General features: G+C 48.2%; 2 protein-coding genes across 2 annotated transcripts in view; one reads left to right on the plus strand and one right to left on the minus strand.

Moving 5' to 3' along the window:
• Commd1 (copper metabolism domain containing 1) overlaps positions 1–22450 on the minus strand; it is a 123022-nt gene extending 100572 nt beyond the window's left edge. The window contains exon 1 of the mRNA XM_005070375.4: positions 22246–22450. Within this exon, the coding sequence (XP_005070432.1) occupies positions 22246–22422 (177 nt within the window). The 5' untranslated portion in view covers positions 22423–22450. The remainder of the gene's footprint in view (positions 1–22245) is intronic.
• LOC106021165 (U2 small nuclear ribonucleoprotein auxiliary factor 35 kDa subunit-related protein 1) lies at positions 11857–17857 on the plus strand. The gene is made up of 2 exons (XM_013113625.3): positions 11857–13572; positions 17383–17857. Exon 1 carries the CDS (start codon positions 12125–12127, stop codon positions 13388–13390), a length of 1266 nt encoding a protein of 421 aa, XP_012969079.1. The 5' UTR covers positions 11857–12124; the 3' UTR covers positions 13391–13572; positions 17383–17857.
• Positions 22451–23576: the final 1126 nt, after the last annotated feature.

The following is a 23576-nucleotide window of genomic DNA, read 5'->3' on the forward strand; positions in this document are numbered from 1 at the left end:
CCAGAGAACCTGAGTTCAGTTCCCAATCCAAGCAGCCAGTTGATACCCACTGAACCCCAGCTCCAGCGCCACCCAATGCCCTCAGCATCCATGGGCACCTGCACACATGTGCACAGACTCATGCACACAGACACACACATATACATATAATTAAATACAAATTATTGTAAAAGGGAATAAGTCCTAAGGATACTAATCTCATTAAGTATTTCATGAGTTCGCAGCTCAATGGGCTATTGAGACATGAGACAGGGGGACTGCTCAGCTGCTAAGAAAACTGGCTATTCTTTCAGAGGACCTGGGTTCGATTCCCAGCACCCACATGGAATTGTCTATATGTCAGGTTCCAGGGGAATCTGACCCCTTACCCATACATACATGCAGGTAAAACACCAATGCACATAAAATAAATAAAAAATCTTTAAAAAGACATGAGACAGGGTTAGAGGGAGTAGGTCGCTTGAGCCACACCTCTGCAGAGTGACTTTTGTCTTCTCTCTCAGCTCCTGTCCAACACAAAATGAGCTGTTATGCTACACTATATGTTCCCATCACTACGACATTCAATCTTGCACCAAACCTGAAAGCAACCAAGGACTGAAACCTCTGAAACCGTATGCCCAAATAAACTCTCTTTCCAGGTATTTTGTCACAGTGATGTAGTGAGTCTTTCTCTGTCCTACCAGCCAGCTCCCAAATCACCACATGGAGACTTCTTATTAATTATGAAAGCTTGGCTGATAGCTTAGGCTTGTTTCTAACTAGCTCTTATATTTAAATAAACCCATTTCTAGGCATCTGTGTGCTGCCTCGAGGCTCATTCACCTCAGCTATGCACTGTCCACCCTGCTTTCCTGCCTCCTTCCTGTCTCCTCCCATCTCCGTCCTTCTTCCCAGCATCCTCTGTGCCTAGAAATCTTGCCTAGCTACAGGCCATTCAGCTCTTTATTAAACCAATCAAAGTGACACTTCTTTACAGTGTGCAAAAAGATTATTCCACAACACAGTGACAGAGATTTGACTAACACACTTAGCACAATATTTTGCATACAAGAATGAATGAGATAATTTATATCTTGTTTTGTCACATGATTAAAAGGAACACTCCAATTCTGAGCTGTACACCATTCAGTTTACAAATCTCACACCCATGAAAATTAATAGCTATATATTACAGTTACATCTATAAACAGAATGTTGAAGGAACTTTCAGTTTAATAATGAAAACAAGTGGTAGCTTCTGCTTCCAACTCCATTAGTCAGACCAGCTTTCCAATCTTTTTTTTTTTCTTTTCTTTTTACTTATTTAGGTTAGAAACAATCTTGTTTCACATGTCAATCCCAGCTCTGTCTCCCTCCCCTCCTCCCTCTCCTCTCCCCACCAGGCCCCCCAGTCTCCCACCCAATCTCCAGTCCAATCCCCAAGGAGGGTGAGGCCCTCCATGGTGGATCTCCAATAAATGTCATTTCATCCAGGGCAGGGCCTAGACCCTCCCCCAAGAGTCCCAGCTGAGAGAGCATCCCACATTGTAGGATGGGCACTCAAAGTTTATTTGTACGCCAGGGATAAATACTACCCAAGGCCCCATAGATTACCTAGGCCTCCTCACTGACACCCACATTCAAGGGGTCTGGGTCATATCTAAAGAACAGCCTAGGGGCTGGAGAGACAGCTCAATGGTTAAGAGCACTCACTGGCTGCTCTTCCAAGCCTCAGACTGTAACCTCTCCTCAGCATGGCTGGAGAATGAATACCTCTCTGAGACCTTGTTTCTGTCTTATATACTTCCCTAATGTTGGGATTAAAGTTATGAGCTATAATTCTCTTTTAGGCTGATTCACTCTTGTGTAGATCTGGGTGGCCTTGGACTCATAAAGATCCATCTATCTCTTAATCCTGAGGCCTAGTATTAAAGGTGTGTGCCTAGCTACTATGGCTTGTGGATGACTTGGCTTTCTGAATCCTCAGGCAAGCTTTAATTTAATAAATGATAAATAATGTATAAATAAGTCACTACAGAGTTTTTAAATATTAAAAATATAGAAAAGCATCTCTCCAACCCTACCGTCAACTTTAAGAGATCTAAAAGGATTCCTAGAGAGCTGGAGGGATGGCTCACTGGTTAAGAGAACTTGCTCGTCTAGAGGTCTTGAGTTTGAGTCCTGCACCCACATGGTGTCCCACATCCATCTACAACTCCAGTTCTAGGGGGTCTGATGCTCTCTCCTGGCTTCTGAGGACACACATGTGGCACACATACATACATACAGGTGAAACATTCAAACATGTAAATAAACCTTTCCAGGTGTGCGGGCACAGGCTTTTAATTCTCAATCCTCGGGTGGCAGAGGCAGGGGAATCTCTGTGAGTTTGAGGCCAGTCTGGTCTACAGAGTGAGCTCCAGGACAGCCAGGACTAAATAGAGAAACCCTGTCTCAAAAAAAACTAGAAAATCAGGAAAGATGGTCAGGCAAGGAAAGAAGGGAGGGTGGGAGGAGAGGGAAAGAGAGGGATAATAAGAGGTGGAAAAAGAGCGGGGAGGTGGTGGCGCACGTCTTTAATCCCAGCACTCAGGAGGCAGAGGCAGGCAGATCTCTGTGAGTTTGAGGCCTGGCTCAACCCTCAGCCTCCAAAACAATACAGAGAAACCCTGCCTCGTAAAAACGGAAAAAAAAAAAAAAGAGGTGGAAAGAGAAAGCATGCCAAAGGTTAAAAGAAAAGTTCCTGTCAAAATCATCCCTGGTACTTACTCTTCCAATTAGGCCCCATATCATCTGTGTGCCTGCCACCTCTGGACAGGCTATTAGACTGGGTGTAAACCTTTAGAAAATGGACTTTGGGGCAATGTGGTTTGAATGAGAATGGCCCCCACAGGCTCAAAAAAAATCTGACTACTTGGTCATCAGAGAGTGGCACTATCTGAAAGAGGTATGACCATGTTAGATTAAGTGTGTCACTCGGGGTGGCCTTTGAGGGTGGTTTGGTGTGTTTTTTTTTAAGCCTATTCCAAGCCCCAAGTCTCCCTCTTTCTGCTGCCTATGGATCCCAATGTAGAACTCTCCGCTACTTCTCCAAACTTACTTGGATTTTGTTGTTGTTGTTTTGGTGGCTGTAACTGTAAGCATTTTGACAGATCAGATGGGATTGGATGGAAGACAAAGAATACTGAGTGTTACAGCTCCGATGGAAGGGTATTCTGGCGATCGAGAGCCAAGGAATACCACAGGTCACAGTAAGTATGGCAGCTTACAGCCCTGCTTCAGGGAAAAGCTTCCCCCAGTGTATCAGCTCTCCTCTGGCAGGAGAGGGTTTCCCTGACCAAGTTGTTACAGTCCCCCAGAGAACGAGTGTAACAACTTCAGTTCGCCAGGAAAAGGTTTCCCCAGCGAAGGAAAGTGTTACAGCTCTGCTTGGTCATCTCTGTTGTGGCTAAAGAAGGCCTTACCCAGGCCTCATCCAAGAGATTTATTGGGAGGGAGGAATGCAGAAAAGTGGCTGTCCTCTGACAGGGTGGCAGAGGACAGCTGGGCAGCACAACAGTCACAAGCTGAACAGACACAGGGTTTATACAGGGAGATTTCCAGGGTGGGGATTGGTCAGAATTCAATCCCTGAGTTCAGAATGGCTAGATCTCCTGCACAGGGTTAGGGTCAGATTTAGCTCTGGTTTCAGGGCCAAAGTGTGTTTCTTTCTCTGGTTCCTTTTAGCCTTCTGGCTCTAGTTTTAGGGTCAGGGTGAATTCTTTAGCTGGCTCTGATTCCAGGGACAAAGTGTGTTCCTTTGGCTCTGCTCAGGGTGTGTTTCTTTGGCTGGCAGTCAAGGATACCCTTACAGCGGTCAAGGATAACTTTGATCTCCCAACTCCCCTCTTCTACCTCAACAGTTCATGGACTACAGACATTTACAGGCACTATTACATATTTTTAGATTTATTTCGTGTGCATGGATGTTTTGCTGCGTGAATGTATGTGTGCTACTTGATGTCCCTGGAAGCACAAAGGATCTCTGATACCCTAAAATTTTGGTTTCAGACGATTGTGAGCAACCATTGGAGTGCTGGGAATCAAACTTGGGTCCTCTTGAAGAGCAACAGGGCTCTTTTTTGTTGTTGTTGCCGTTTTGGTTTCTGTTATAAGGCAGGGTTCTTCTATGTAGCCCTGACTGTCCTAGAACTCACACTGTAGACCAGGTTGGCCTCAAACTCAGAGAGATTCACCCATGCACTACCAAGAGCTGGTATTAAAGCCCATGCACTACCACTGCCCAGCTCCCCACTTTACCTAATAAATTCTACTAGATTAATTTATTCATCTGTATGTGTGAAGGCACACACTACCTCCACCCAGCTCACAATAAGAGTTCTTCGCCAAAGAGCCATCTCTACATTTCCATCAAAAGAACTGTTTTGTTTAATAGCCAGCAAACACATTTTTTCCAATTAGAACATTCCAGAAAAAGAAAACATTTAAACATTATGTTGGGGATTCCTGCTGCATATTAACAAACCAATATTACACTGCCACCTACAGTAGAAAAATAAAACTACAGCTTATAGTTATAACCTAAAAGTATGACTGCCTCCCTTCTACTTATGAGCCCACATTTACCTCAAGATGCTGTGCCACACCAACCCTCCAGAGACAGAATGTAGGGAAAAAGGACCAGTCAAAGAAACACACCCTGAGCAGAGCCAAAGAAACACACTTTGGCCCTGCAACCACAACCAAAGAAATGTACCCTGACCCTAAAACCAGTGCCAAAGGAACACACTTTGTCCTGGAATCAGAGTCAGTGAAAGAAATGTACCCTGGCCCTAAAATTGGAGCCAAAAGGCTAAAAAGGGCCAGAGAAAAAACACACTTTGTCCCTGAAACCAGAGTCAAATCTGACCTTAATCCTGTGTAAAAAAGTAACCAATCCTTGAGCAGAGCTCTAGCCAATCTGAGCTCAGCACTGAAATCAGACCAATCCCTACCCTAGAAAAACTTCCCCGCCCCCAAGAATCCCTATATAAACCCTGTGTATGTTCAGCTTGGCTGGTCCAGCTGCTTCCTTCCAATAAACCCCTTCAGATGAGCTTTGGGTGAAGATCTTCTTTTGCGGTGGCGACGGAGCAGAGGCGACCCTGGGCAGACTTTTGCGACGGAGCAGAGGTGACCCTGGACAGAGCAGAGCAGAACGAGCAGAACGAGCAAGGCTGTAACACTTGCCCGGGAAACCTTCCCTTGGCAGAGTGGAGTTGTTACACTCCACTCCCCCTCTCCGCTCTCTGCTCCCCTGGAAGCATAGCTGAACTGTAGCAACTTCGCTGGAGAAACCTCCTCCCGAACAAAACTGCAACACTGGGCGAACATCCCCAGCTGGAAGATCCTGTCCTGCCGGAGGGGAGCCGATACACCAGGGAAGCCTTTCTCTGAGGCAAGGCTGTAAGCTGCCAAGCTTACTGCAACCTGTGGTGGTCCTTGGCTCCCGAGCTCCAGGATACCTTTCCATCTGAGCTGTGTAACACTCAGTATTCTGTGACTCCGAAGTACCAGAATACCTGACCCACTCCTGTTCCATCCTGTCCCGACCCATCCCGAAACGCTTACATTTGGTGCCGAAACCGGGATAGGCTCTCCTGGTGCCTGTGCCCCGCTTCGTGGTCTGAGCCGAACTGGGACCCGATCTCTCATCTCCAGTTGGCCTGCAGCAGACTCGCCTTCCAGCTCACCAATCGCTCGACACTCCATCCACCATCAACGATTGTGTAAGTCTCCTCTTCAGTTGGTGTTTCAGCTCCCTAAGTCAGGGATACTTGTAGAGGTGGAGGTACCCAGCCAAGGCCCTTAAGGCTACAGCTGACCCTCCTCACCTGACCCCATCCTACCACTGTCTACGCCTTCTGCCTCTAGAAAAGCCCTGGTACCAGGTGCCAAGTCTCTTCTGGCTTAGCCGGGCTAAGCCTGACCCCCGTTGAGTTGGGTAACAACCCTCTGAACGGCTTGGTCCTCTTTCAGTGGTCCTCCCTGAGTCCTGGGGATGCCCTTGACTACAGGCTGCAGTGACCTTTCCCTTCTCATCCATGGGAACTGTGTCCTCTGTACCCTCCCATTCCCCCTTGGGATGCCTCCTAGAAAACCTCAATCTCTACACCTGACACCTGAACTAAAGGGTCCTAAACTTATTCGCTTTTGCAATAAAATTTGGCCTAAATACCATTTAGATAATCAGTCCAAATGGCCACGTAATGGCACCCTCGATCCCAATATTATTTGGGACCTTTACAACTACTATAAGCAATTGGAGAAATGGAAGGAGATTTTCTATGTCCAGGCTTTCTCTCTGCTATGCTCCAAGCCTTCTCTCTGTGCCTCATGCTCTCCCACTCAACTCCTTTTGGCTAGGAAGTCTGAACAAGATGATCCCTCCACTACTTTTGATCCAGCCAATGAGCCTTCTCCCCATCGAACAAAACCCTCAGCTCCCCCTCTCGCTCTGGCCCCTCTGATTTCCCTTTCTCCCTCTTCAGTGACAAGTAACCCTAGTCAGCTTTCACTGGCACCCTCCTTCAGCTCACCACCAACAGTCCAAATGGCCTCCAGTCCCTAGTCCTCCCACTACTCGGTCCCGCTCCACTAAGGGACCACCCCCTTTACCTCCCCAACCTAAACCAGCTCCAGTTCTCCCCTTGTGAGAGGTTGCCGGGGTGGATGGCTTAGTCAAAGTTCACGTCCCCTTCTCATTGACTGAACTCTCCCAAATAGACAAAAGGTTGGGATCCTATAGTGCCAACCCTTCCACCTTTATTAAAGAATTCCAATATATTACCCAATCATATAACCTTACCTTCCATGATGTTTATATGATTCTTACCAACAATCTCCTCCCTGAGGAACGCAGGCGAGTTTGGGAACAGGCTAGAATCTATGCAGATGATATCCATCAAACTGATGATACCTACCCAGTTGGATCTATGGCAGTTCATGACCAGGAGCCTGACTGGGATTATAATACCCCAGGGGGGCATCCTAGCTAAGAAGCAGTTTTTAACTTGTCTCCTGGCTGGTCTCCGTAAGGCTGCTCTGAAAGCAGTAAATTATGAAAGGATCCAAAGGGTCATCCAGGACAAAGATGAAAACCCATCCCAATTCCTAGACCGTCTTACAAAGGCCCTCTTACAATACACCAATGTGGACCGTGAGACTCAAGATGGGAACCAACTCCTTATGACCTACTTTTTTTCCCAAAGTTACCCTGATATTAGGGCCAAACTCAGACGTCTAGAAAAGGGCCCCCTAACTCCACAGTCAGAAGCCCTAAATGTGGCATTCAAGGTGTACCATGGAAGGGATGAAAAGGCCCAAAAACAAAAATACCTGATGATGGCTAAAACCTCTCGGCCAGCCAAAACAAAAGCCCAGGCTCCCAAAGGACAAAGACTCCCACGTCCTTGTTTCAAATGCAGTCAGAAAGGCCACTGGGCCTGGACTTGTCCAAACCCTTGTAAACCAACAGGACTATGTCCAAGGTGCCATCAAGAAAGACACTGGGGCATTGATTGCCCCCATGTTCCTGACAGCAGGGGGACATCAATCGCAGATCGCCCTTCAACTGACCTCCTTGGCCTGGACATTGATGACTGACGGGGCTGAGGCTCCCTTGGCCTAACCACCGGCATCTCCGACAGGGAGCCTCGGATAGCTATCACAGTATCAAGGAGGCCCATCTCCTTCCTCCTGGACACTGGAGCCACTTTTTCAGTCTTGACAAATTTTTGGGGACCAAGCACTCCTTCCTGTTCTATAGATAGAAGCCTTTTCTTTGCCAGCTGCTTGGTTTTTCCCCACCAATCGCCTGGGCTCTGCCGTGTTGTAGTCCCCAAATAACACAAAAGATGCTGTATTAATTATGAAGCTGTTGGTCTTGCTTGTTTCTTACTGGCTAGCTCTGACTTAAGTATTTATCCCATAATTGTTAATCTAAGTATTTCTCTTACTGGAGCAAAGTTCCGGACATCTTACTTCTCTGGCGGGCTACATCGTGACTCCCTGTTTCTCCTACCCAGAGTCCTCCTGGACTCCTAGTACCACCTATATTGCTTCCCTATGGGCCAACAGTGCTTTATTGACATATACACAGGACATCCCCACCCCTGTTCCTCTATTGTCAGAGTAGGAGGACAGCCCTATCAGGCCCAACAAACCCCACCACTTAACTGTATCTTTAAGTGTATCCCCGTTACTCATTCCTTCCTAGTGATACCAATCTGTCCCATCCCATTGCTGGGAAGGGACTTCTTAGCCAGAGTGGGAGCCTCCATTTCTTTTGCTCCCCCTATCTGCTTGGCCTCAGGTTCACCAGCTGTTCCCCTTCTCCTCCTCCTCCAAACCACACAGTCTGACACACTTCTTCCCTTACCATCCTCTCAGGTAGATCCTCAGGTATGGAACACCCAAAATCCCTCTATAGCCAAACATCACACCCCTCTACATTTCAACCCCAACAGGACCTTGTCCTCAAACCATCCTCACCCTTCAGGGTCAGATAGACTCCCTATCCGCTGTAGTACTACAAAATCGGAGAGGACTAGATTTACTAACAGCAGAAAGAGGTGGACTTTGCCTCTTTCTCGAGGAAGAATGTTGCTTTTATGTTAACCAGTCAGGAATAGTAAAGGATAAAATTCAGCAACTTCAAACAGACCTTCATAAATGTAAAGAACAACTTGATAGTTTTGGCCAGTGGATCACTAATTATCCAATATGGAACTGAATGCTACCTTTCCTAACCCCTCTTCTCTCTGTTTTCTTAATTCTACTAGAGGTACCCTGTATTATAAATTTTTTGTCTACATTCCTTCAACAACAAGTTCAAAAAATTTCTAACCAAACTTTCAACCAGTTGTTATTACAGGGTTATCAGCCCTAGCTAAGGAGCCAGAAAGCTACAACACCTGGACACATCTGGATAAAGATGAAGATTGTCCCATGAACCTCGACGCCCCCATTCAGCAGGAAGTACTCTAATGATAACACCACCCCTTTTCTGAACCCCAGTTTTATTAAACAAAAGAGGGGGGAATGTAGGGAAAAGGGACCAGTCAAAGAAACACACCCTGAGCAGAGCCAAAGAAACACACTTTGGCCCTGCAACCACAACCAAAGAAATGTACCCTGACCCCAAAACCAGTGCCAAAGGAACACACTTTGTCCCTGGAATCAGAGTCAGTGAAAGAAATGTACCCTGGCCCTAAAATTGGAGCCAAAAGGCTAAAAAGGACCAGAGAAAGAAACACACTTTAGCCCTGAAACCAAAGCCAAATCTGACCTTAATCCTGTGTAAAAAAGTAACCAATCCCGGAGTAGAGCTCTAGCCAATCTGAGCTCAGCACTGAAATCGGACCAATCCCTACTCTGGAAAAACTTCCCCACCTCAAGAATCCTTACATAAACCCTGTGTATGTTCAGCTTGGCTGGTCCAGCTGCTTCCTTCCAATAAACCCCTTCGGATGAGCTTTAGGGGAAGATCTTCTTTTGCGGCGGCGACGGAGCAGAGGTGACCCTGGGCAGAGCAGAGCAGAGCAGAGCCAGCAGAGCGAGCAGCGCTGTAACACTTGCCCGGGAAACCTTCCCTTGGCAGAGCGGAGTGTAACAACTCCACTCCCCCTCTCCACTCTCTGGGAGCAGAGCAACCTCCTGCAGAGTAAAACTGCTACACTAGGCGAACATCCCCAGCTAGAAGATCCTGTCCTGCGGGAGGGGAGCCAATACACTGGGAAGCCTTTCTCTGAGGCAAGGCTGTTACAGCAGCTAAGCTTACTGCAACCTGTGGTAGTCCTTGGCTCCCGAGCTCCAGGATACCTTTCCATCTGAGCTGTGTAACACTCAGTATTCTGTGACTCCCAAGTGCCAGAATACCTGACCCACCCCTGTTCCATCCTGTCCCGACCCATCCCAAAATGCTTACACAGATACAAAGGAATCCCTGCAAATTCAAGGCCTGCCTGGACAACTAGCGAGTCCCAGGATCGCTTGCATTAAAGAGTGAATTCCAGCATTTGGGAGGCATAGGTAGGCAGATCTCTGAATTCAAGCCCAGCCTGGTCTACAGAGCGAGTCCCAGGACAAGAAACCCTATCTCGAAAAACAAAACAAACAAGAACTTTTATTGCCTTAAACACACGTTAGAGCAGAGCAGTCTTCTCTGGTGAACACCCCATAACACTACACTGCACATTAAATGCACACTCCCCACCCCAGACAGGGTTTCTGTAAGCATTTCAGGATGGGTCGGGACAGGATGGACCAGGAGTGGGTCAGGTATTCTGGCACTCGGGAGCCAAGGATACAGAGTGTTACACAGCTCAGGTGGAAAGGTATCCTGGAGCTCGGGAGCCAAGGACCACCACAGGTTGCAGTAAGCTTGGCAGCTTACAGCCTTGCCTCAGAGAAAGACTTCTCCTGTGTAACAGCCCCTCTCCGGCAGGACAGGGTCTTCCAGCTGGGGATGTTCGCCTAGTGTAGCAGTTTTGCTAGGCCGGAGGTTTCTCGGGCAATGTTGCTACAGTTCAGCTCTGCTCCTGGAGAGCGGGAGCCGGGAGCAGAGTGTAATAACTCCGCTCTGCCAAGGAAGGTTTCCTGGGCAAGTGTTACAGTGCTGCTCACTCTGCTCTGCTCTGCCCAGGGTCGCCTCTGCTTGCTCTGCTCTGCTCTGCCCAGGGTCGCCTCTGCTTGCTCTGCTCTGCTCTGCCCAGGGTCGCCTCTGCTCTGTCGCCACCGCAAAAGAAGATCTTCACCCGAAGCTCATCCAAAGGTGTTTATTGGAAGACAGCTGGACCAGCCAAGCTGAACATACACAGGGTTTATATAGGGGTTCCTGGGGTTGGGGAAGTTTTTCCAGGGTAGGGATTGGTCCGATTTCAGTGCTGAGCTCAGATTGGCTAGAGCTCTGCTCCGGGATTGGTTACTTTTTTACACAGGATTAAGGTCAGATTTGGCTCTGGTTTCAGGGCTAAAGTGTGTTTCTTTCTCTGGTCCTTTTTAGCCTTTTGGCTCCAATTTTAGGGCCAGGGTACATTTCTTTCACTGACTCTGATTCCAGGGACAAAGTGTGTTCCTTTGGCACTGGTTTTGGGGTCAGGGTACATTTCTTTGGTTGTGGTTGCAGGGCCAAAGTGTGTTTCTTTGGCTCTGCTCAGGGTGTGTTTCTTTGGCTGGTCCCTTTTCCCTACAGTTTCTCTGAGTAGCTTTGGAGGCTGTCCTGAACTTTCTCTGTAGACCAGGCTGGACTCGAACTCACCAGAGATCCACCTGCCTCTGCCTCCCGTGCACTGGGACTAAAGGCGTGCGCCACCACCGTGCGCCTAAAGTTTTTGTTTTGTTGTTGTTGTTCTGTTTTGTTTTTGTTGTTGTTTTTGTCTTTCGAGACAGGGTTTCTCTGTGTAGTTTTGGAGCCTGTCCTGGAACGTTCTCTGTAGACCGGGCTGGCCTCGAACTCACAGAGATCCACCTGCCTCAGCTTCCCAAGTGCTGGGATTAAAGGCATGTGCCACCACCGCCCTAAATGCAAACTGTTTTCCAAATAACAAAATGCATTCAATAAAAAAGAAGAAAGAAAGAAACATTCTGGAGAGTTACCGGGCGGAGAGAGGCTAAATTGGTAAACCCTTGCCGAACAAGCACGAGAACTTCATTTCTATCACCAGTACCCACGGAAGAGCGCAGAGCCTGGGAGGGTGGGCTGCTGGCGCCCAAAAACAGAGGGGTGTGGCAGAGACACGCAGGCTTCGGACAGGCGGGAGAAGTGGGGGGGAGAAGCCGGAAGCAAGCGCAGCTCTGCGGACAAAGCGCTCGCAAGCTCGCACGCTTGCCGCATTCCAACCCAGAAGCCGGCTTTTGACTCCCTGCGCGGCGCATGCGTACACACACCTGCTGTGTCGCACAGCGCTCCCAGGACCGTGACTCAGTTCAACCCATACGCCTGGTAAGAAAAAAAGGTCAGCTGAGCCTGGCGGTGCCAGCTGTTCGGGAAGACAGCCCTTGAAAGCTGAACAACTTAGCTGTGGTGAGACTTTTCAGTTCACCAGCGTGGCAAAAGGAAATTATCGCGAGATCTGGGAAGGGGCCTGCGCTCTGCACTAAGATGGCAACGCCGGAGACCGTGTTTCCTCAAAACCTCGGCCACAAGAGACACCGAGCTGCCTTCAGGAAGGAGAAACGCAAGAGACGCCGGCAGAACAAGGCTCGGCTGAGAGACCTTGCAGCCCCGCGGGAGGACGACGACGACGACGTAGCGTCTGCTGACGAGGAACTGGCGGACAGACTGCAGGAGATGGAGCGACAGAAGCTGCATGAAGAGTGGCTGCAGAGGGAGGAGAAGGCTCAGGAGGAGTTCCGAGCGAAGAAGGAGAAGGAGGAAGCCGCTCGGAGGCAGAGGGAAGCGCAGGAGAGCCGGGCGCAGTTGGAGAGGGAGGAGCGGCAACTGAGGGAGGAGCAACAGCGGGAGAGGCGAGGGGGGGAGGGCGCCGTGCACCAGGCGCTGGGCCAGGCCGACGCTTGGCAGAACCCGGAGCCGCCCGGGGAGCTGCGGCTGGAGAGGCCCCGGGCCAGCTGCCCCTTCTACAGCAAGACCGGGGCGTGCCGGTTCGGCAGCAGGTGCTCCCGGAAGCACGACTTCCCCGCCTCGAGCCCCACCCTGCTCGTCAAGAGCATGTTCACCACGTTCGGGATGGAGCAGTGCCAAAGGGACGACTACGACTCGGACGCCAGCCTGGAGTACAGCGACGAGGACACCTACCAGCAGTTCCTGGACTTCTACCACGACGTGCTGCCCGAGTTCAGGAACGTGGGCACGGTGGTTCAGTTCAAGGTGAGCTGCAACTTGGAGCCGCACCTGCGGGGCAACGTGTACGTGCAGTACCGGTCGGAGGAGGAGTGCCAGGCCGCCCTCTCTCTCTTTAACGGACGGTGGTACGCAGGGCGACAGCTCCAGTGTGAGTTCTGCCCGGTGACCCGCTGGAAAATCGCAATTTGTGGCTTATATGAAATGCGAAAGTGTCCTAAAGGAAAGCACTGCAACTTCCTTCACGTGTTCAGGGATCCCAACAACGAGTTCAGGGACGCTAACAGAGACGCCCACCTGTCTCCAGCGAGGACTGGCTGCCCCGGGAACTCCGCAGACAGGAGGGCAAGGAAGGACCGCCATGGGGAACACTCAGGCAAGTCAAGGGCCTCCCGCTCCAGTCCACACCGCTCCTCCAAGAGGGACAGGGAGCCGGAGAGGAAGAGTCCGCACAGGCGGAAGCGGTCTCGCAAACGGGAAACGAGGAGTCGCGAGAGGCACAGCTCAAGGAGAGGAAGGGAAGAGGACAGCAGCCCCGGCCGCCAAAGCCTGAGCCACAGACCCTGAGCCAGGCTGAGACAGCGTCGCCTGGGCCCAAGACCTGAGACCAGGCGACAACGAAACTCCTGCAGAGTAAAAGCCGAACCCTGTATCCTTCAAACAAAACTGACCGCAAAGGAAAGGCATGCTGACTCAATCTCAACCCCAACTAAGTTACAGTCTTGTGGCCTTAGCAGAGACACCACCAGGTATTCATTATTTCTTAGACTTTTGATGTTACAATTTTTAGTTTCATGTTATTGATGTTATTTTCCATACAATTTGAACTGGCTTTCTTAAAATGTTGAGTTCTCGTGTGACAACTAAGACATTAAACTGTGACATTTCATTATACTAATATATTAACATTTTTATATCCTTTGAATCTGAACAAAATTTCCAAATATAAAATATATTTGGAAGACCACATAGAAAGTCTAATCTAATATCCCTTATTTTTTTAAATAAGCTCTCACTATGTAGCCGTGGCTGGCCTGGAACTTGCTATGTACACTAGACTGGCCTTAAACTCACAGAGATCTGTCTGCCTCTGCCTGTCAGCTGCTGGGATTACAGGAAGGTACCACCACCTCAATCTAATGGTAATTTTCTGTTTGTTTTTTTGAAACAGGGTGTCTCTGTGTAGATTTGACCACACTGCAACTCGCTCTATAGACCAGGCTGGCTTTGAACTCACAGAGATCCACTGCCTCTGCCTTCCAAGCGCTGGGGTTAAAGGCCTGCATCTGTTTTCTTTCTTTCTTTTTTGAAGGCTTGTGTGCTCACACGCGAGTGTGTGTGTATCTGTCTGTGTGTGTGTGTCTGTCTGTGTGTGTGTCTGTGTCTGTGTGTGCCTGTGTATGTGTCTGTGTGTGTGTGTATGTGTGCATGTCTGTGTGTGTATCTGTGAGTGTCTGTGTGTCTGTGTGTGTATCTGTGTCTGTGTGTATCTGTGAGTGTGTATGTGTGCGTGTGTGTGTCTGTGTGTGCTCACATGAGTGCTTTAACCTATGAACCATCTTTCCAGCTCATAATAATCCATCTATTTATTATTTACTTTTTTACTTTGGTTTTTTGGGACAGGGTTTCTCTGTAGCTTTGGAGGCTGAAATTTTTAGGTATCTACAAGTGACCAACTTCTAAATATAATTTACACATTTTATTACCAAATACTAACATTGTGAATTTAAGAATAGATGTTTAAGGTAAGCGTTAGCATCTTTAAGTAAATGTTAAATTCTTAGGCTGTTAATACCAAATACGTCGCAGCCACTGTTACTATACTGGCAACAGCTGCTGCAAATGAAGCAAAAGAATGAGCATATTACTGTGTTACAGCACAGTTTTATTTATCAAAACATGAGCAGTGGGACAGTAACTGCATTGCAGAGCACTTGCCCACCATGGCCATGGCCATGGGTTTAATAACCCATAGTACTACCTACCAACCAAGCAATAAGGACGGGCATGCGGTAAGGAGCAGAATGGGGGCATCAGGCCAGATTAGTCCTACAGTCATAATTTGCCACCCCTGACTTAGTATTGTACTTACAAATGGCCCAAGCTAGCTCTGAACTCCTAAGCTCACAAGTCTCCGGTCTCGGCTTCCCAACAGTTAGGACTGACTACAGGCATCTACCACTGTGCCCAACTCTGCATACCTTTTCAATGCAGCTGGCACCCTTCAGCACTATCTATTCATTCAGATGTTCTATCTAAGTGCCTATCACGTGCTAGAAGTAAGTCTTAAAGAGAGGGGAAATAGGGAGCTGCAGAGATGGCTCAGCTACAGGTATCATGACTACTTTATCAATTTCCCTACCCAGAAACCAAAACTATAGGGATGGGGCCAACAAGATAGTTCGCTGGGTAATGTGCGGGCTGCTGAGGCTGAAGAGTGGTGGGAGGAAAAGAATTGACTCCTGTAAGTTGTCTTCTGATCTACACATATGCACTATAGCGCACGTGCACACACACACAAGCCATAGTGTGAACGCATGGGCTGCTTCACATATCCATAAGCAGATGAAATGTTTGCCCTTCTGTGATTAACAGGTAAAGCTTGTGTGCCAATGTCTCAAACAAGGACAGTGAAGGACTCCATCCTACGAAGAATTCAAGAATTCAGTACAAATGTCAGGAAAATACCACATAACCTTTGCAAACAGTGTGAAAGTTAGGGATCTGAAACATGGTGCGCAGCACATCGCCAGGTAGTTGGCAATAAGAAAACTGTTGTGTAGAGTATAGTTTTCCCCACCAGTCGCCTGGGCCCTGCCTCACTGTCTGAACCCCCAAATAACATACAGGACACTATATTAATTATAAAGCTGTTGGCCGTTTGCTTGGTTTCTTACTTAAGTATTTAACCCATAATTGTTAATCTAAGTGTTTCTCTTACCGGAGAAAAGGGTCTGGACCTCTCACTCCTCTAGCAGCCTACATGGTGTCTGACTCTGCCTCTCTTTCCCAGAATCCTTGACTCCTAGTGCCACCTATCTTGCTTCCCTATTAGCCAACAGTGCTTTATTCAACAATCAATAAGAGAAACAGATTTACAGAATGGCATCTCTCATCACTGTTGCCTGGGGTCAAGCTTGGATTTAGCCAGCATTGCAAGCTTACCTAGCAAGTATAAGATCCTGAGTTTGATCCTCAGCACATCAAAAAAGGAGACTGCTAATGAGTGCCCACTGTGTTCTCTAGGAATTCCACATCTCCTTTATCCATTTCTATGCTGAACATGATTTTCTAGATGAAAGGCATGACGTCTACTACCATCTATATGTTAGGTGTATAGCCTGCTTCAAAGACATGACGTCTACCACCATCCATATGTTAAGTGTATAGCCTGCTTCAAAGCAGGAAAGTGCAGGATTAAAGGAGTGAGCGCTTCTCTTTTTCTTGCCTAATCCACTGAATATTCCTTACTATACCCTCATATTATAATCAGATTGGACTGTTCTGCGCGTGTGTGTGTGTGTGTGTGTGTGTGTGTGCGCGTGCACATTCGCATATGTGACTGTAGGAGTGTGTGTGTGCCATAGTGTCAAATGACAACCTCAGGTGTTTGTCTTCACCTGCTGTTTAGTTTGAGATGAGTTTCTTTGATGTCTTTCTGCTGTGTGTGCCGGGCTAACTGGCCCTAAGCTTCTGGGATTTTGCTGTCTCCACCTCCCATCTCCTCAAATTGCAGACACACTACATGACCAGTTTTTGTTTTAAGACTTTTAAAAGATTTATTTGATGTGTATGAGCATTTTGCCTGCATACAAGTCTGTGCACCTAAAGTGTACCTGGTGCCCAAGGAAGCCAGAGGAGGGTGTTGGATTCCCCAGAACTGGAATTCCAGATGGTTGTGAGCCATCATTTGGATGCTGGGAACCAAACCCAGACCCTCTGCAAGAACAAGTACTCTTTAACTGCTGAAGCCCCTTTCCAGCCCCTACACATCCAGTTTTTACGTGTGTTTTAGGGATTCCAACCCAGGTCCTCACACTTGTGCAACAATCACTTTTTTTTTTTAAAGATTCATTTATTTATTATATATACAGTGTTCTGCCTACATACCAGAAGAGGGCACCAGATTGAATTGTAGATGGTTGTGAGCCACCATGTGGTTGCTGGGAATTGAACTCAGGGCCTCTGGAAGAGCAGTCAGTACTCTTAACCTCTGAGCCATCTCTCCAGCCTGCAACAATCACTTTTACCTACCAAGCTATCCCCAGCCTTGAACATGGTCTACATTCTTCCTACCCCACATGTGCTGTTAACTTGGAGTATCCCATAAATTTGCCCCTCATTAAAGTCTAAAATAATCGCTTTGTTTAAAAGTAGCAAATAACATCTTAAGAAGTCTGCCAGAGGCTGGCTTCAGGAGGCAGAAGCAAGCAGATCTCCATGAGGTCAAGCTAGCATGGTCTATACAATGAGATCTGTCTAACGGGAGGGGGCTGGAATCTGGCAGGGTGGCTGTGGTTTTGCTGTAATCACTGACACATGTCTCACCCATGACTCAGTCTGAGGAAGACACCGCAGCAGTAGGAAACAAAAGGAGCGTGAAAGCATCCCAAAAGGATGGAAGAGCAGGCCCACGCCTGATGATAACACAGGGGCCACTTTCAACAAGGACAGCGGCTTCCAGCTCCATTCTGTTCCTCACTGAAGGGCCACAAGCCTCCCTGTCCCCAGTCTCCCAGGTCCTCACTGTGGACTAATGCAAGCGCCCAACATGGGCCCCCTCCTCCAGGGGTGATGCCTGCCTACAGTGAGGACACCCATGGGGACGACATGCCCTTGACTCCCAGGCCCCCAACAATAAGACAGTGCTCACCTGGCATGGCACGACTCAGAAAGAGCAGGGGAGTTGTCGGGTCTGTGTGCTGTTTCACTAGGAGACTATGGTGCTGCACCTGGACTCCCCCATCTGCCATACCTTCATTTGTATCGTGAACTGGGAAATAAAAATGTTAGCTCCTTTATTTTAAAAACAAATTGGCAGAGAGGATGCCTCCTTTCTGTCCACAGTTGCTTACTCACTCCTCTTTATGAATACTATAACATCCCGACATCATACACATCTATATATGTTCCCTTTATTAAAGATGGATGGGCGGGAGAGACGGCTCAGTGAGTAAGGACACCTGCTGTCAAACCTGACCATCTGGATTAGACCCCGAAACCACCTGGCAGTACAAGCCTTTAATCCTAGCATTCAGGAAGCAGACACAGATGGGTCCTGTGAGTTCAAGGCCAGCCTGGTCTACATAGTAAGTTCCAGGCTAGCCAAGATTATATAATGAGACCCTGTTTCAAAACAAAAGCAACTCCATGCGGTAGAAGAGAAGGGACTCATTCATAAGTGATCCTCTGACCTATGCACACAAAATAAATAAATATATAAATAAAATTTAAATAACAGACACTCCTGGCTTTAAAACTCACATGTTTCCATAAGAATTAGAGACATCTGGGGCTGGAGAGCGGTCTGTGGTTAAGGGCATGCACTACTCTTTCAGAGGACCTGAGCCAACACTAGCAACCCACATCAGACAACTCACAACTACCTGTAGCTCCAGTTCCAGGCCGGCCCAGCATCTCTAGCCTCAGCAGGCACCTGCATTCACCTGCACAGGCACTACACATAAGTACATACAATAAAAAATAAGTTTTACTTCTAATGTGAACAAAACTTGAAACAAGTCACCCTACACACATTTCAGTCTCAGCTACTCAAGGCTGTCTCTTGGTACTTCAGACCCATCACTGTGTAGAGCCCGTGCTGTCAGACAGGCTCTTGGAAGCATTGCCTATTGTAGGAGCTAAGACTCACTCTAGCTTCACAACCCAGACCACTCAAACCCTCAAGTTTCCTGTGTCTTACATAGCAATGTATTTAAAATGAAAGAAAAGAGCCGGCTTACAGTCACTTCTCCGCGTCATCTAGCAAACTTCATCACCTAGAGCTAAGCAGTGGAGCAAACATCAGATCCTATGATGTAACTGCCTTTAATACGCGCAGTTCTCCTTCACCTCATCCTCATGGACCAAGTAAACACCAAACCGGATACCAGATTTCCTACAAAGCCTATAGAAGACACCTAGTCAGGATAGATGATACCAGTAAAGTTGCTTAGAATGTCCACAATTATACTGAGACTTCAAATTGTATTTTGATGGTGCTGACTCAAAACTAGAGCCTTGACTGAACAGGCTAGACAAGTGTTTATACCTGCAGCTTTTGGCTTGTTGAGCTATGTGTGCACAAGACCTAAGCTGGCTCAGTCTAAGAGCCACTGTCTTCCCCTCCGAGGTATTAGCACCTTGGGTATACACCACTCTCACGAGTGACTGAGACATCACTCCCCCATTGCGTGAGCCAACTCCCATCAATTTCTGTGAAGTAATTGCATTTTTTCTTGTATTCAAATCTTCTAAGAAAAATTAGGTGATGACGCACACACACTTTTAATCCCAGCACTTAGGAGCCACAAGCAGGTGGATCTCTGAGTTCAAGGCTAGCCTCGTCTACCTGGTCCACAGAGTAAGTTCCAGGACAGCTAGAGCTACACAGAAAAACCCTATCTTGAAAAAAAGACAAAGAAATGTAATAAAAGCATACGTATTTTTTAAATGCCCTCTGGCCTGATATTACAGAGGCATTTTCTTTTTTTCTTACTTTCTATTTTTTTTTAGATTTACTTATTTATTATGTATACACACAGTGTTCTGTCTGCATGTCTGCCTGCAGGCCAGAAGAGGGCACCAGATCTCATTACAGATGGTTGTGAACCACCATGTGGTTGTTGGGAATTGAACGCAGGACCTCTGGAAGAGCAGCCAGTGCTCTTAACTGAGCCATCTCTCCAGCCCAAGCATAAGTGTTTCTAATAGCAAATTAAATATTAACCCTGATCTTTAAACAGTGTTTTAGGCTGTTAAGACACCTTGTTTCCTTATCTGTGTGCATACGGAGGCAAGAGGCCAACATCAGGTATTTTCCTCCGTGGCTCTCCACTTCGTGTGCCTATGGGGTTGGGGGTGGGGGTTCACCCACACATACTCACATGCTCACACATACGCAGGCCAGGGAACAACTTGCCACGATTCTCTTTCTACTGTGTGGCTTCCATGAACTGAATTTGGACCATCAGGCTCAACAGCAAGTGTCTTCACCTGCTGTGCTGTCTCCCTGGCCGTCTCCCCACTTGCTGATTCTAGTGCAGGGTCTCTCACTGAACCCAGAGCTCACTAATTGGCTAGGCTGGCCAGCTGGTCGGTGAGGTCTAGGCATCTGCCTTTCTCCACCTCACAAGGTGCCGGGTTACAAACATGCCTGGCTTTTTCCTGGGTGCTAGGATCCAAACTCAGGTCCTCCCTTTAGCACAGCAAGCGTTTCACACAGTGAGCCATCTCCCTAGTCCAACCACCCATTCTGCTTACGATGTATTTATTTTTATTTTATGTGTATGAGTGTTTAGCCTGCATGTAAGTGCACCATGTGAGTGCCTGGTGCCCAGTGAAGACCAGAAGAGGGTGCTGGATCCCCTGGAACTGGAGTGACAGACTGTGTTATGCTGCCACATGGGTAGTAGGAACCAAACCCAGGTCCTCTACAAGCGCAGCAAGTGCTCTTAACCACTGAGCCTTCTGTCCCGCTCCCCTCTCACTGATCCTGAAATAAACAGACTGGGTTTGCATGGCGAGCCAGGAAGCCCCAGAGATCCTCCTACAGACCCCTGGTGTTTACGTGCCTGGGTCCTCATGCTTGTATGGCAAGTACTTTATCAACTGAGTCATGCCTCAACCCTTGTTCTAATATATAAAATGGATGGCTGCCCACTATGATTTCAAAATCTTGCATTATTTTTGTTTCTTTTGAGACAGGGTTTCTCTATAGCTTTGGAGCCTATCTTGGCACTCGCTCTGTAGACCAGGCTGGCCTTGAACTCACAGAGATCCGCCTACCTCTGCCTCCCTAGTGCTGGGATTAAAGGCGTGCGCCACCAACGCCTGGCCTAAATGCATTATTTTTAGTTTTTCTTTTCTTTACGCTTTGGCACCAAAAGCGTTCCTATGACTAATTCTGGGTCTAAATCAGACTAAATTAATATGGTGGTCATTAGTCACATATGATCACTTTAACCATTTGAAACGTGGCTAGTTGCTGCTAAAAATGTTTTAAATATAAAATACACATTTTAAAGACTTTGTGAAGACAATACATTGTAGAGTGGTTGCATATATGATAATACTTTAAATAACTAGTTAATTATAACGTCTTACAAAAAAAAAGGAAGAAAGAAAAAAGAAGAGCGGAGACCAGCTGGGCTCAGTCCTCTAGAGCCTGGTTCTGATCCCCAGCAACCATGACAAGCAGATCTCTGAAGTTCCTGGCTGGGTTAGCCAATCGGTGAGCTGCAGATTCAGTGAGAGCCCCTGTCTGGAAAGAAGCGATAGCAAGGCACCGGCGTAGACCCTAGCTTTCACACGCCCCGCACAGCAGGACAAGGTGGCAGATGCTTGTGACCCCAGCACTTGGGCAGCGGAAGTAGGAGGATCAGGAACTCAAGGTCGTCCTCCGCTACAGTGAGCTCAAGGCCAGTGTGGGCTACAAGAGGCCCTATATCAAAACTGGGGTGCCGGCTGGCGCGATGGCCTAGCGGTTAAGAGCACTTGATGCTCTGGCATAAGACCTGGGTTCCCAGCACCCGCGTGGTGCCTACAACCATTCCAAGTGATCTGGCTCCCTCTTCTGGCCTCCGCACGCACCAGGCACATACGCAGTGCACTTACATGTACATGAGACACCACGCATATACACATAAAACAAAAATAAACCAATCTTTTTAAATTAATTTCACCTGTGACATTTCCCTCTCATCGTCTTCATAAGACAGTCTGATGTATAACTTCGTTCCATCTGGTAAATATACTCTTCACCATAAAGTCGATTCTTTAATGGTGTTTACTCCAGCTAATCTATCCTTTATCTCACCAACCGCCTCGTTCTAACGCTCCTCCCCACCTTCCACAACTGGCAAGCGCGCCCTCACTCTCTCTCTTCAACCAAGGTATCACTGCGGTAGCCCTGGCTGGCTTGGCTGTCCTGGAACTCGCCATGTAGACCAGGCTGGCCTCGAACTCACAAAGCAATCTGCCAGCCTCCGCCTCCCCGGGGCAAAGATTACGGGCGTGCACTACCACGCCCGGCCCGGCTGCATCCCATCAATTTCACAAGAGTCCGGGACGGAGAACACTCGGAACTTGGCTCTACTAGAGACGCAGAGACGTCTTGAGGTCTCCCCCGGTTTTCCCGGAGTGTGTCCCGGTGCAGAGCGCGCAGCGGAGCGAACGCCGCCGAGGGGCGGCCGAGGCTGTACCTTAAGAATCCCCCTCATCTTCGCCAGGAAGGGGCGGAACTCCTCCGGGGGCACTTCCGGGTAGAGCTGGCCGTGCAGCAGCTCCTCGGTGATGCCCGCGTGGCCGTGGAAAGCGCTCTGCGCCAGGCCGCTCAGCAGCCCGCTCAGGGACTTGGCGCCCTCCAGCTCGCCCGCCATGGCCGGGGAGGGCCCGCCGCCCAGCGGCTGATCGCCGCTCCGCTACGGTGGCCGAGATGGGCCGTAAACGCTGGCTAGGCACCCTCGGAGCGCGAAGCGGGGCTCCTCCACTGTTCCTTATAAGCAGCTCTCGCTTCTCCTCTGCTGCAACACACATCCACAGCTTCGACCACAGTCAAATCTGTGCCGTTTCCTTTAGGGTCACTGTGCTTTCGCTGTTTTATGTGTCACTCTGAAAGGCACTTGATGGTTGGTGGGACAGCTCTTGTGAGCTCAGTAAGAGCATCGCTTTAACCCTTGGGTGGCTGTTCTCATTCCAGACCTTGAAGCAGAAACCCCACACAAAAGTCTTTTGTATGTTTGTTATTTTGTTTTTGAAACAGAAACTTATTATATACCCCTGGCGGGCCTGGAACTCTATGTAGAGCAGCCTGTCTGCCAGCTCACAAGTATCCGCCCATGTCTACCTCCCAAGTGCGGGGGGGGGTAAAGGCATGTGCCACCATGACTGGCTAAATCAGCTTTTATGTAGACATTTCAGACCCAAGTTAAGAAATCCTATTGCCATTGCTTATGTACTTGTTAAGTCCTTAACGAAGTGTACGTTATCCATGACTTCCTGAAAGGCAACTTCAGAAATGCTTTTGTGGATCCAAGAAAAACAACCCTAAAGACAAGCTATGCTTCAGTGTTTAGTGTTCCTACAGAGATTGCAAAGAGGCCAAATGGGGTGGCGCACACCTTTAGTCTCAGTGCCAACACCCAGGAGGCAGACGCAAGGCCAGCCTGTCCTACACAGTGAGTTCCAGGAAAACCAGGGCCAGAGAGTGAAATCCTATCTTAGACAAAACAAACAAACAGGAGGTGGCAAAGAATGGATGGAAGAAAGCGGGGAGGAGCAAGAGGTAGCAAGTGGGACACAGCAGCTCTGCTAAGCACACAGCTTCTAATCTTCCAGCTGGGGGGCCAGGGCGACTTACTCTACGGCATTTGCCATCTGACACGTAGAAAGGCTATCTTGGAGTTTTTTGTTTCTCGGATTTTTATTACATTTACTCTGTGTGTGTGTGTCCCCGTGTGTGTCCACATGCCACGGCATGTGTGTGGAGGTTGAAAACAAATTACATGAATGGGTTCTCTTCTACCATGTGGAT

This window comes from Mesocricetus auratus, unplaced genomic scaffold (genome assembly GCF_017639785.1).
Source record: "Mesocricetus auratus isolate SY011 unplaced genomic scaffold, BCM_Maur_2.0 Super-Scaffold_100029, whole genome shotgun sequence".
Taxonomy (NCBI): Eukaryota; Metazoa; Chordata; class Mammalia; order Rodentia; family Cricetidae; genus Mesocricetus; species Mesocricetus auratus.